Consider the following 12,915-nt stretch of genomic DNA (forward strand, 5'->3'; position numbering starts at 1 on the left):
AGCTCGTGCATCTCGTTCATATTCTTGCGTCAACCAAGAAGAAATAAAAAGCTTCTTAAATTTCAGCCATTTAACTAGTGCAGTCTTGTTTAAAAGAAGCGTGGACCACCAAGTACGAGCATTCCCCTTAAAGTAAGAGGCAGCTCTCTGAATCTTGGAGTGCTCTGAATAGCGTCCTTCCGCGAAAGCGATGTCAAACTGCTGAATAAAAGACAAAGCCTTCGAAGCATCTGAGTATCCTGAAAAGTATCAAACTTGATCGAGTGGCCACCTTCCTTAAACTCTCGGACTTTCTTGCTTTTTTATTCTTCGAGAAAGTCATACTGGTTGGCTTTGTAATATTCTTCTTGTTCGCATAAAAGTTTCCATGATCAGAATCTGAGCTGTCTGTAGACAAGTCCTCAGTAGAACTGTCAGTCTCTGGGCGAGATGTAGCCTTCTTCTTGCCCTTTCCGAAGCTTTGTTTCTTGCTTCGCTTTTTACCTTTTCTGTCTTCTTCGCTCGAATCTGAAGAGCTAGAAGAACTGTCAGAAGAAGAAGAAGAAGAAGAACTGGGTACTCCTTCAAATCGAACACGCTTCTTCTGTTTCTTTGCCTTGTCAAATGTCGACTGACGACCCAAATATCCCGGGAAGTCAGTGCCTTTCATCTGTTTTTTGCCGTGCTTTTTGTCTTTCTTTTGCACGTCGAAAAGCTGAGCAATCCGTGCATCAACCACGTTCTATAGTTCCTTCTCCGTATATTTCTTGAAGGCAGAAGGTTTCTTGAGAGCGGGTTTCGGGAGTGGTGTTGTGGTTCTTTGCCACTCCATCTGTACCTCTTCCAAAGAGGTCTGGTTCATATATTTTGCCATCTTCGGGTCCTTGGCAAAATTGAGCATCATCTTTGTTGCATCGCCAATCAATTGACGACCTTCCATCTCTCTTTGCTCCGCCTGAGTAGGCCGAGGCGGGCCATACTCTCTGTCTGAATCTTCGTTGTGATCCCAGCCCGCATCTCCAGATGCAGAGGGAGTCGACTGATCCTTGCATGAAGCCATAGGTGCCGCGGAAAAAAAAATTCGGGGATCGGATTTCCCGTAGAAGAGAAATCGGCCGTGCTCTGATACCACTTTAACAGACTTGGACACTCCAAGTCAAGAATCAACCGCGACAGCACCAAATAACCACTTCAAAACAATTCACAGATCACAATAGATTTGCACTGGCCCGGCGGAGTTCCGTGCCTAGAGATATTGGCCCCAAAGTCTGGCGCCCCTTTCGGTATTTCTTTTTGTATTAATCAATCATCAAAGTACAAGAGAGCGGTTAGGGTTTCACTCTCAGACTCTGCGTCCAGATGCCCTGAGAAGTGAGGCCCTCACCACTAATTTAAAGGTTACAAGGGATGCCCAAAAGCAGAGCCCCAAAAGCTTCAAAGCAAAAGCAGATTCTCTCTCTCTCTCTCTCAATGAGAGTCAGTAAAAAGCAAGTTCTCTTTTTCTCTTTCTTTCTCCCGAATCAAAGCGAAAAGCTGAGATTTGCTTCGCTCAAAATTTCCCAAAAAAAAATAAAAATAAAAATAAAAATAATATTCCGCCTCCGTGATTTCCGGAAATTAGGGTTTGCAGGAATTTTAGGGTTTCTGGCAGAAATTAGGGTTTCTGCTATCCGCCACGTCATCACTGTGTGACATTCAGTCTAAAGGAGACATCATTTATATCTTCTTCTATCTGGAAAGGTCCATAGTATCTCATGCTAAGCTTTGGAAAAAGCTGCTTCTTTCCTTTTTCTTTCTCAGGCGTGCCTTCTCACAACATAAGAGCACCCAATCGTCTTCCTTCAATTTCAAATAGCGACGATGTCGAACTGCTGCCTTCTTGTGTCTTTCCTGAGATTTTGCTAAAACCTTCCGGACCTTGGCAAAAGTAGTGTCCAAAGTCCCTCGTGTACTGGTCTGCTTCAAAAATCTTATCTTTCGTGCTTAAGAAGGGTGGAACCTTCGGAGCACCTTCAATAATCTCAAATGGCGCCTTCCCTGTCGAAGAGTGAATTGTGTTATTTTAGGCAAATTCCACCAAGGGCAAATACTTTTCCCATTGAGTCTTCTAATTTGAAATGTAAGACTTCAATAAATCCAGTGCGACTGAATTTGCAATCTGAGATTTCCCATCTGTCTGCGGGTGGAAAGATGACGAGAACTGCAACCGCGAGCCAATGTTCTCCCAAATAGCCTTCCAAAACAAACTCGTGGATCGGGGATCTCTGTCAGAGACTATTGTCTCAGGCATGCCATGTAATCTGAATATCTGGGCAATGAACAGTCTCGCTAAGTTATCCGGCTTGACTGTTTTCTTCATTGGAATGAAATGAGCTTGCTTGCTAAATCTGTCAATAACAGTCCAGATACCATCGTGCCCACTCTGTGTCTTCAGGAGATCAAAAATGAAATCCATAGAAATACTTTCCCAGGTGCGGGTGGGAATGGGTAAAGGCTGTAATAATCCCTGTGCTTTATTCCTGTCAAACTTGACCTTCTGCTCACTTGGGACGCCAAGATTGTACAGTCTGCGCATCAATCTCACTCTACGCACTCTGTCAAAGGCCTTTTAGAAGTTGACAAAGCAGCAATAGATACGCTGCCCACGTGATTGACCCTCCTGGATGATAGCTCGAAGAGTGAATATGTGATCAAGAGTAGCAAAACCTCTTCTGAAACCTGGCTGCCCTTGTGCTCTTACACCCTCTCTCTCTGCTCAACGGCTGAGTTCGTGCTCGAGTACAAAAGTATAAAGCTTAGCCAATGTGTGGCATATCATGATGGTACGATAGTTACCAGGGAACATAGGATCCTTAGCCTTGAATATCGCCACAACGATATTGGAACTCCAACTCTCAGGGAAGCCTTCACGAACAAGCTCTGTTAAACATGTTGGCCAGGAAACGTGCCAATGTACCTTGTGTGTGGCGCAAATGTTCGGCAACCAGCCTGTCGTGGTCATGTGCTCTACCTCTATGCAGGCATCATGTATCATGCTCTCAGTAAAGAACATACAGATTTGAGGATGGGGCCTTGATGGCAACGCTAAGCTGGCACTACATATAAACTAGTCTCATACTGTCCCCAAGTATCCGTAGAGGTAATGGGTATGGAAGCTTGCCGTTCTTCAAAAAACCGCCATGCCTCGTTGGAGTCTTGGCTTAAGAACAACTCGTATAACTCCTGCTCAAGTCGAGCTAGAAAGCTTCTCTTCTTTCGCCTCACATGGCGCCAGAATGTTATCTGTGACTGTCTGTGTGTAATAATCCTTGCCACTACCTTTTTGTGTAGTTTGGTCCTCATCTCTCGACATTCATCGTCGTACTAGCTATTCGGGGACCTAGTGTATGGGCTAAAACCATGTCAAAGCCTTACCTTCTAGAATCATTCCAAATCCCTTGTACCCTCGTGCAAGCCATAGGAAAAAGTGGATAGATTAGCCAAAATGGCTAGGTTTATTCCAACCAAATTTGATGTTAAAACTCTTGGATTGGCTTTTGTAGAAAATCTCTATCCACTTTATGGTTTATCAACAAACATTGTGTCAGATAGAGAGAGGAAGTTTAATAGCCATTTTTGAACGGTCGTGTTTAAGAGGTTGGACACCAAACTAAGCATGAGTACAGCTAAACATCCTCAAACGGATGGTCAAACTGAAAGGGTTAATCAAATCCCAGAAGATAAGTTACGAGTATATTTGTAAGTAAAGGGAAAACTAATTGGGAAGAGTACTTACCTATAGTAGAGTTTGCATATAATAGTGCCAAGCACTCTTCCACTGGATATAGTCCATTTATGTTAATGTATGGGTTTAAGCCTAGAGCTCCTTATGCGCAAAAAGAAAAGGTTCAAGTAGCTAAAGATTTTTTAGAAGATATGAATGAAAAGATTAAACTTGCTAAGATAGTATTAGAAGGGCTCAAGATAGAGCAAAGACATATATTGATTTGCATAGAAGACCTCTTACCTTTGAGGAAGGGGAGCAAGTCTATTTAAAAGTGCCTCAAAAAAAGTCTGAAACATGAAGAAAGGACCATGTTTAAAATTATCACCAAGGTATTGTGGACCTTTTACAATACTAAAGAGAGTTGAAGATATGGCTTACAAACTCCAATTACTAGAGACAAGTGGTATACATCCATCATTCCACGTAAGGAGACTAAAAAAGAAGTTGGGTCAATCTGATAATCTTATTCAAGATGATCAAATAGTGAAACTCATAGATACTCAATTTCTTCCACATAAGCCAAGGAAAATACTAGACACTCGAGAAAAAATAACTAGAAATACAATTTATAAAGAGTGTTAAGTGGAAAGATTGTGCTAAAGAGAGTTCAACATCGGAGCGAGTAAGGATTATTTAGAAACGGTTCCCCAACTATAGGATTATTCGACAAGTGTGTGTGTGTAGCGACAGAAAGAGCACGCTATATTAGTTGCCCAAGACACCTTAGTTGCACGCCAAGCTACGCAACGCCCAATACAACTTCTTGGAAGCCTCTAAAGTATGAAAGGCAGCAAGAGGAATGCTCGAATATGCTGGTCAACTCTTCTTCTTTATAGTAAAGCATCGACAAAGTGGGTGAAATTCAAATAAATTGTTCTCTTTAGTATGGTTGACACGGTAGTACGACCAGGACGTGATCACACCATGGAACCAGATGAGGATGCAAGAAGATGACACTCTGGCCACCTATAGTGAACGTTTCTGGAATACCTTTTTGCCAATTGCTTCATTTTGAAAGATCTCTTTTGTGGAGCAGATGGAACAGTATTGGTGTTGATTACCCAAAGAGTTTCGACGATACTGTTTGGAACAGAAGTTCCAAGAGCATTCAGCAACTCATGGAAGATGCTATGGATTGTTTCTCCATGCACTTAGGCCCTTGACTTATGCAACAGATGAGCGAGTGTCCCAAGTCTTTGCAGGATTCTTCCAAGGAGAAGAAGAAATGCAAGAAGCAATAGAAGAAATCCGCAAAGAAATCATCCTAGATGTAAAATCAAAGGGTGAGTTTGTCCCACTTGTATCAGCTTCGGCCATTTCTAAATTAATGAAATCCAGTCATTTTTGTTTACTGGATCTTCTTGAGAGAGGTGAAAGACCATAAAAAATCTAAATTTGTCAGAGTTAGAACAACTTACAAGAACACCAAGAATTTTTTCAAGCTCAAGCCAATTGTTTCTCTGAGGGTTTGCTTGGAGAGCTACTTTCTGAGAGAAGTGAAGCTCATTTGCGGAGATTGCTTCGCCTATACACACCTTGATTCAAAAGGGTGTTTCATTTACGTGGGGACCTTCATAGATTGCAATGTTTGAGAAGCTTAAGGAGAAGCTGACGACTGGTCCTGTTCCCAGATTTCTAGAAACAGTTTGAGGTTTATTGTGATGCTAGCAATCTGGGTGCGGTCTTGATGCAGGAGGGCGATGTCATTGCTTACAAGAATGGTTGCACAGATTTACGAGGAGGAGCTGTTAGCAGTGATACATGCTCCGACTTAGTGGAGGCATTACTTGCTTCGAGCAGATTTCATAGTATTAACGGATCATCAAAGTTTAACGCATATTGTCCCAAAAACAGCCTTCAGATAAGCAAATGAAATAGGCAAACATTTTGTCACAGTTCCATTTCCAAATTGTTTACATCACGGAAAAGAAGAATTTAGCGGCCGATGCATTGTCTTGCAAATTGCAATCCACACATATCCGCTATCACGGCAGTGCATCATCAGAACTTTGAGGAAACGCTTGAGCAATATGCTACTGATATAGGTTTCTTAGACATCTTTGACAGGGTACAGAGTAAGAGTATATTACCGGTTAGGCCTCAAGTAATTCCCAAGGCCTAGGTCAGGCAATGACTTTGATATGACTTAAAATTGAATCAGTAAAGTCATTTTTTAATGAGTTTTCAGGAGGGTTAATTTTCAGATGAAACTGCTGCATATCTCCCAACTCAGGAATTGGATTGTCACACGAATTGGCACTATAGGTTCCTCTTAACCTAAATCTACATGCTTGTACTGTTAGATGCCCATTGAAGTGTGATTACATCCGATAAAACGTGTGTACAAGAGGGTTTTAAAGGTGGAAAATTTAATCTAATTGATTTGTTGGGGCATCTGGATCTTGCAAACATGCACACAAAATTTCCGGCACTAAATCCCCTAGGCCCTAAGACACTACTATGCACAGGATTGGCTCTAGAAGTGATGTAGCATGTCCATGTGGCACACAAACCCATGTGCACATGACAAGTACATCATTTATTGTTTCTAAATCGGGCAATATCTTGATTGCTTCCATTTAAGCAGGATCCATATGCACACTATATATCCTGGCCAAGGAAGTGAATTACTTCCAAAATGAGTTCGATTGACGAGCTGCATGTTCTTGCATAGCTTGTCAAAGACGATAGTCAAATGTTCCTAATGCCCTCTTAACTCTCCAAATACAAAATCATGTCATCAACGAATGTGCCAACTAATTCTCTGTGTGGTGCTTGTGAAAGATCCCAAGCTACGAGTATGCTAGATTGCCCTTCCATCATCTCAATAGCTAGCAATGGGGGAGACTCTAAATGCACCGATGTCAGCTTGTTTTAAGTTGCATTGCTTTATTATGGACAGATTGTCACCCTATTAGCACCCCTTGGACACACCATTACCTGCATCCACACGCTCAGTGTCACATAGTGATGATATGGCATGACAATACCGACCAGATGAGGAGAACATTCACCACATAGGAGCTGGACAAGAGCAGTGGAGCCAAGTCAGCGCCTGGCTGCACACAAATCCCCGGTGGGAATCGTGTTTTTGGCCAAGTTGTTGGAAGCGTTGACTTTTTGAGGCACCGGAGCTTTTGGGCTTGCCTGTTACACTTAAATTGAATCTCATGCAAGTTGATACAGAGAGTATATGGGTAATTTCTCAAAATGAAAATGTCGTTTTACAATGAGTGTTTTCTCCACAATAGTGAGGATGGAGTTATTGTATGGCCGAATATAAGAATGACAGCTCTCGCATAGGCTCCGATGTGTTATAGCTTACACAAGACTTCCAATGCAGGCCATGGAAAATTATTTCCTCATTTCAAGCTTCCATGTTACCATAGCCATTTTTCATTTCCTATTTAGGTTTTCATAATAATGAGCAGCTTCTAAGCCTTGAAAGTTGTTTCCTTTTTTCATGGACCCAAGTGTTGCACATACATTGCCCGTCCCATGTGACTATGCCAATAGTAACTACTTTTGTGGATGTGATATGTGGTAAGCATGAAATGGGTTTGATTCGGACCCTTGGGCCATTTCAAACGTAAGTCTAATTACTGAGCATTTTGGAAACATTTTATGGCATTCAAGTCCAAAAAATCATTGAGTATCAAAACAGAGCATTTGTGCATTTTCGTGACTATATAACATTATGGTCTAGAATGAGTCATGAATAAATCACCAATATGAAAGAAAATTCAAATAGAAAGTGATTCTTTTTTACCATCAGCTCGGGGGAGGTAGTAGGGAGAACTTTATAGATATCTGTGTACGTTGATGTACACATCACACCCACAAGGGGCCATACCGTGGGAACAACTTCCCCAATGGAGATTTGAGAAGTTGGTAAACAGTGAGCCTTAAACCCTCAACCTGAAGGCTACATCATGAGTGCTCAACCATTTGAGCTACATTCTTTGGGTAGAAAGTGATTCTTTGTTTGTGTAGACCTGCACAAGCAGCAAAAGTTTTGAATTGTGACATTAACTTAGGTCTTGTCATCTTCTTTGTTCTATTTGAAGCTTTACTTAGCAATAGTAAGCTTGCATTTTTTACTTTGCAGTGGAGATCCATTTCTCTTTGGGCCATTTTGGAAGCAGAACGCAGAAGAAAGCACAGTTGTGATTCCAGGATGGTACCGGATCGGTTATCAACTTCTTGAGAGTTCAGGGTATCGTTCGCTGACGCCAGCTCTGGAAAAAGAAATTCGAACTTTGCACTCGCTTGTTGGAAATGCTGTTACAGAGAACAAATACATTGTAGTAGGGGTTGGATCCATGCAGCTTCTGAATGCTGCCGTTGCTGCTCTTGCTCCTAATAATGGGACTCCTGCCAGCGTCATTTCTGCTGTTCCTTATTATTCGGTAAGCACTTTATCCTCTAAGTTGTGATAACTTTCTGATAGACAGCCAGAGTGGTGCTGATGGATTGTTTATTTAACATTGCTCCATATCCAGGCTTATCGTTCGCAGACAGAGCGGTTCGCAACATCACACTATGCTTGGGCCGGTGATGCATATATCTATGCAGAGCAGCAAAGCACTGTGAATGGATCATCAATAGAATTTGTCAATACGCCGAACAATCCCGATGGTGCAATTCGAGACGCAGTCGTCAATGGCAGTAATGCCTTCGTGATTTATGACCTTGCCTATTACTGGCCCCATTTTACAGCCATTACTGCAGCCCGTGATGATGATGTGATGTTATTTACTTTGTCGAAGGTCACTGGTCATGCAGGAAGCCGACTCGGGTAAAACTCCAGCATATGCTAAGTTGCTGCAAGAAATTTGGTGTTTAAGCTTGTGTGTGTGTGGGGATGTGTAGGTGGGCTATTGTGAAGGACTACTCTGTTTATTCAAGGTTGCTTAAGCATGTTGCATCGTTGGTCATTATAACATCACACGAGACCCAATTGAGAGCAACACAGCTGTTAAGAACTATCAACAAGGCCTATTCTAAGCAGCTTATTGCCAAAGAGAAAGTTCCATTGGGTCTTCCTCCTACTTATTATGCAAGCAAAGGTCTGAGCTTCCATTATGCATATGCCACTCTACGCCACCGATGGAAGAGGCTGAACCAAACATTAGAAACATCACAATGGCTTGGATTGCAGCTGTTGGATCCGAGTTACTGCAATTTTTTCAAAGAAGTGACAGGTCCTTCACCAGGTAAACCTTGAAAAGGAAAGTGGGTACATGCACACTCACACGAGCACTCACGCATGCATGTGCATGCACGCATGCGTGCGTGCGCGCACACACACATACCCCGCAAATTTCTGGAAATTTCCTAAATACCCCTCTAATCTTAAAAATTCCCAATATGCCCCTCAAAACTTGGACAAATGTTCCTAGTGTTCCCTTCAATTTGACCAAATTTTCCAATATGCCCCTTAAATTTTGCCAAAATTCTCAAATACCCCTTTAAAGTTTCAAAAAAAATCTCTCAATGCATTACATTTACGAACTTTTGATTGAAACAATTGTGCTCTAATGATTTGGCATGTTAAAATGAGGATTTTAAGGGTCTTTAGGAATAAATCATGATTTTCACATGCAGATGTCATATTTCTTGGTCCAATGGTAATACTATGAAATACGCATATAAGCACACACACACACATATATATGCATGTGTGTACGTGCACGCTAGATTGCACTAACGCTTGTGGTGATTGCTATTGATGTATGTGCAGCTTATGCATGGGTTCATTGCAAAGAAGATAGTGATGAGGATTGTGAAACGTTACTATTCCAAGCAGGAATCATAGCTAGAGCTGGTAAGAACTTTGGTTCAAGTGACCAATATGCTCGTTTAAGCCTTTTGAAACGAGATTGTGTGTTCGATAATCTTGTGGACCACTTATCAGTAATGGTATCAAGAGAGGATTCCAATAGGCCATCGGATCCAAAAGCAACCTTATCTACCCAGTAAAACAAAAATCTGGTCCATGTATGCTAAATGTCCATTTGATTGATCAAATTATTATGGCAAAAAAAAAGAAACTACGCCTGGCCAATGTACACGAGAAAATCTTATGAGATTACTCTTTAATTGAAATAGGAGATTGATTACAGTGAATTAATTCCTGTAAAATAGCAAAGCTATGATTTATAATTTGATGAAGTAGTGAAAACAAATTTTGAAGTTTTTTTAAAATATAAAAAGCAGGTGTTTATACTATTAGGGAGAATTACTGAAATAGCCTTGAAATTCGGGGAAATACCCCTCAATTTCTAAATTTCTCAAAATACATGTGGGTCACCTATAAATATGTGAACAGAGCACACGAGTCCTATATAAGGGGTTTTTAAACCTTGAATGTGACCCTTATTAACATACATAAGGGTAGGCAACAAAGGAGGCTTACACAGATTGGATAGAAAAAGGATTCATTTATTTGTGAAAAATCTAAAAGAGTATGGAGTTTTAAAATAGACCTTGAACGCACATGATATGGAGGGGTTACATATAGTGGACCCCCCCCCCCCCCCCCCCCAACACACACACACACACACACAAAGGATGTTTACAAAATAACAAAGGGTATTTTGGGAATTTTGGAAAAATGTAAGGGCATTTTGGGAAATTTTGGCAAAATATAAGAGGTAATTTGGGATTTTTTTTCCAAGTTTTAGGAATATTTTGGGTAATTTTCTCATATTATTAACGTCAAAGATACAACATTACCATAGAGAGGGTTGAGCAAGACATACATTCTTATTCAATACACAAGCAACCCGTCCTAGCTTGTTATCCCATGCACCCCGAACTAACTGATAGGCTTGAGGCATATGAGCATGCTCTAGTGTCCATACATGGAGCCTAAACAAAGCATGCATCATATGAGAAAGTGGGAACAAAACTTTTGATTCGTTGGCTCATCATCAACTCGCCATGTTCGCTATGGCAAGGTGGAACAAAGCTTTGTTACATCAAGGCAGATACTTCCTCATTACAATGAAAACATTTCGTATGAGAGAGAAGAAGAAGAAGAAGAGAGTTTTAACGTTGTAGGAAACTCTTCCTATTGGCCTAACTAATAACTTCATCCATCCTAGATGACTAGAGAGGTTTCCCACATTCTCATACTTGTCAAGTTGGGCTTAACCCCAAAAAACTCCCCCTTAAGCCGAACTTGGGGAGTTTTACAATGACTAATTTAATGGCTTATGGCTATCATGGGTAGTGTACTCCTAGGATACTACTGATACATCTAGGTGTAGTACATGATTCATCATGGTGGTTCTCATAATGGATTCATCACTCATGGCTCAATAATACTCATCCTAGGCTCACAAGGTAGTCCTAAAGAGATACTGTTATCATGTTGTTCATTCATTCATGTGTAGTTGATGTCGCGCAAACGAATTGAGTGTCATGATTCCATCATTCTTCGCTATCATCGGTTCTTCTTCATTTTCATCTTCAACTTGATGTTTGTCGGTCTAGTTGGTCTGGTTGTGGAGAATGAGTCTTCATGGATAATGGTGCAAAGCACGTATGCATTACAATGTTTATGATGCTTGTGTGTGTGCTTGTGTTTAGGTGAAAGTACTCATACATATCGTGTAGTGTGCTCATTATGTGTCGGAAGGTCTTACCATATCCTTTGATAGCAGTGTCTAGTCAATGTGCATTGTGCTTTTGTACATAGGTATTGCATACATATCAATGTGGGCCTTGTACAAATATATCCTCAAGGAAATTTATTGAATGTGAAGTCACTCTTCTCTTTTGAGAATCTCCTCTTCACAATGGTTGAAGCCTTGAAGCTTGAGGAAGAAATCCTTGAAAGATTATTTGAGATTCATTCGTCTTTGCTCCTGTGGGAAGCACCCATCATAGGGTCTGTCGCGTGGGAGAGATTCCTTTCAAAATTGGGTTCGAAGTCCTTTGGGAAAAACTTCGTGGGAATAACCCCTTTTGTGGCCTTGGCCCTTGGTGGCAAATGTCAAGTGGGAAGGGTTGCTTAGTGAAGACAAACTTCCAAAAAATGAAATGGAGAGCGCAATAGTTCTCGATGGTCAAGTGGTTTTAGCCGTGCCAAGGAAGACTGGCGGGTCAGCGTGGCTATGCAGGCTGTTGAGGAGCATAGACTACAGGGCCAGACCGAGGAGGGTTTCTTCGCAAGCAGTCCCTCACCACCTCCTTTCGCCCCTACCCACTCTCTCCTCACCCCCTGGCCCCTACCCACCTTCTCCCTTCCTCTCGCCCCTACCCACCCCCTCACCCCTAGCCTCCCCCATTTGCCCAACCCCCTCACCAAACAACCTCACCACTAGCCTCACCCCATTTACATTTCCCCCCTCACCTCTACATTTATACTAGCCTCTTACATTCTGAGATTTTGCTACAAACTTGGGCCTTCTTCAATTTCTACTTTCTGTACAACATATCTCACTGTGGAAGGGTTGCCGTACTTCTTCACTATATTCCGCAAATACCTACATTTCATCATTTCTTCTCCACAGAGCTTCAATCGGGTTGACTGCATTTTTTCTGCTAGTTTCAGTGTTCTTTCTAATTTCAAAGTTCTCTCTCACCGGTGGTCTTATGGCGGGCAACCTGTAGCAGGGCTATAATGTCACTGGCATAGGACATGCAGTTAGTTCACACTGGAGGGACTCTCACCCAGTCAGTGATATGGGTGGTGACCTAGTGGACACCGTGGTCGGATCACCACCGGCGCAGTTTGGAGATACGCTTAGTTGGATTGAGATATTTTGCTAGCCATTTGTGGCTCTTTATGAGATACATATGTGTGGTTAATTCCAATCGTATCATATATTATCATCATCCACTTTGTATGGTTGTGCGTCTTGAGCCTCGAGTCTAGAGTCTGGAGATCAGCATGACCCATTTGCACTCTCTCCCTGCACATTGGAGCCTCGACACCCCATTGTACCTGTAAGTCTTGGGCTTGAAGCTGAGTGTGCTACCATCCAGAGTTTGTATGGTTCTGAGTACCAGTGAGTTCTGAGTCGGCTAATGTGCTTTGAGTTGTTGTTTCATTGTTGTGTGATGTTTTCTTTTTGTTAAAGTGAGGTTTTACGCACACTGCATTGAGGAGCACCCACAATAGAGAGCACGACAGACTTTCCCTGCTACAATTTTGTATG

General features: G+C 41.8%; 1 protein-coding gene across 1 annotated transcript in view; it reads left to right on the forward strand.

Moving 5' to 3' along the window:
• Positions 1-9,874, forward strand: part of LOC147434048 (tryptophan aminotransferase-related protein 3-like) — a 33,804-nt gene extending 23,930 nt beyond the window's left edge. Inside the window, exons 2-5 of the mRNA XM_086490660.1 lie at positions 7,854-8,154; positions 8,248-8,543; positions 8,618-8,961; positions 9,489-9,874. Coding sequence (XP_086346786.1) covers positions 7,854-8,154; positions 8,248-8,543; positions 8,618-8,961; positions 9,489-9,727 — 1,180 coding nt within the window. The 3' untranslated portion in view covers positions 9,728-9,874. The remainder of the gene's footprint in view (positions 1-7,853; positions 8,155-8,247; positions 8,544-8,617; positions 8,962-9,488) is intronic.
• Positions 9,875-12,915: the final 3,041 nt, after the last annotated feature.

This window comes from Adiantum capillus-veneris, chromosome 19 (assembly GCF_014529385.1).
Source record: "Adiantum capillus-veneris isolate H3 chromosome 19, ASM1452938v2, whole genome shotgun sequence".
NCBI classification, from domain to species: domain Eukaryota; kingdom Viridiplantae; phylum Streptophyta; class Polypodiopsida; order Polypodiales; family Pteridaceae; genus Adiantum; species Adiantum capillus-veneris.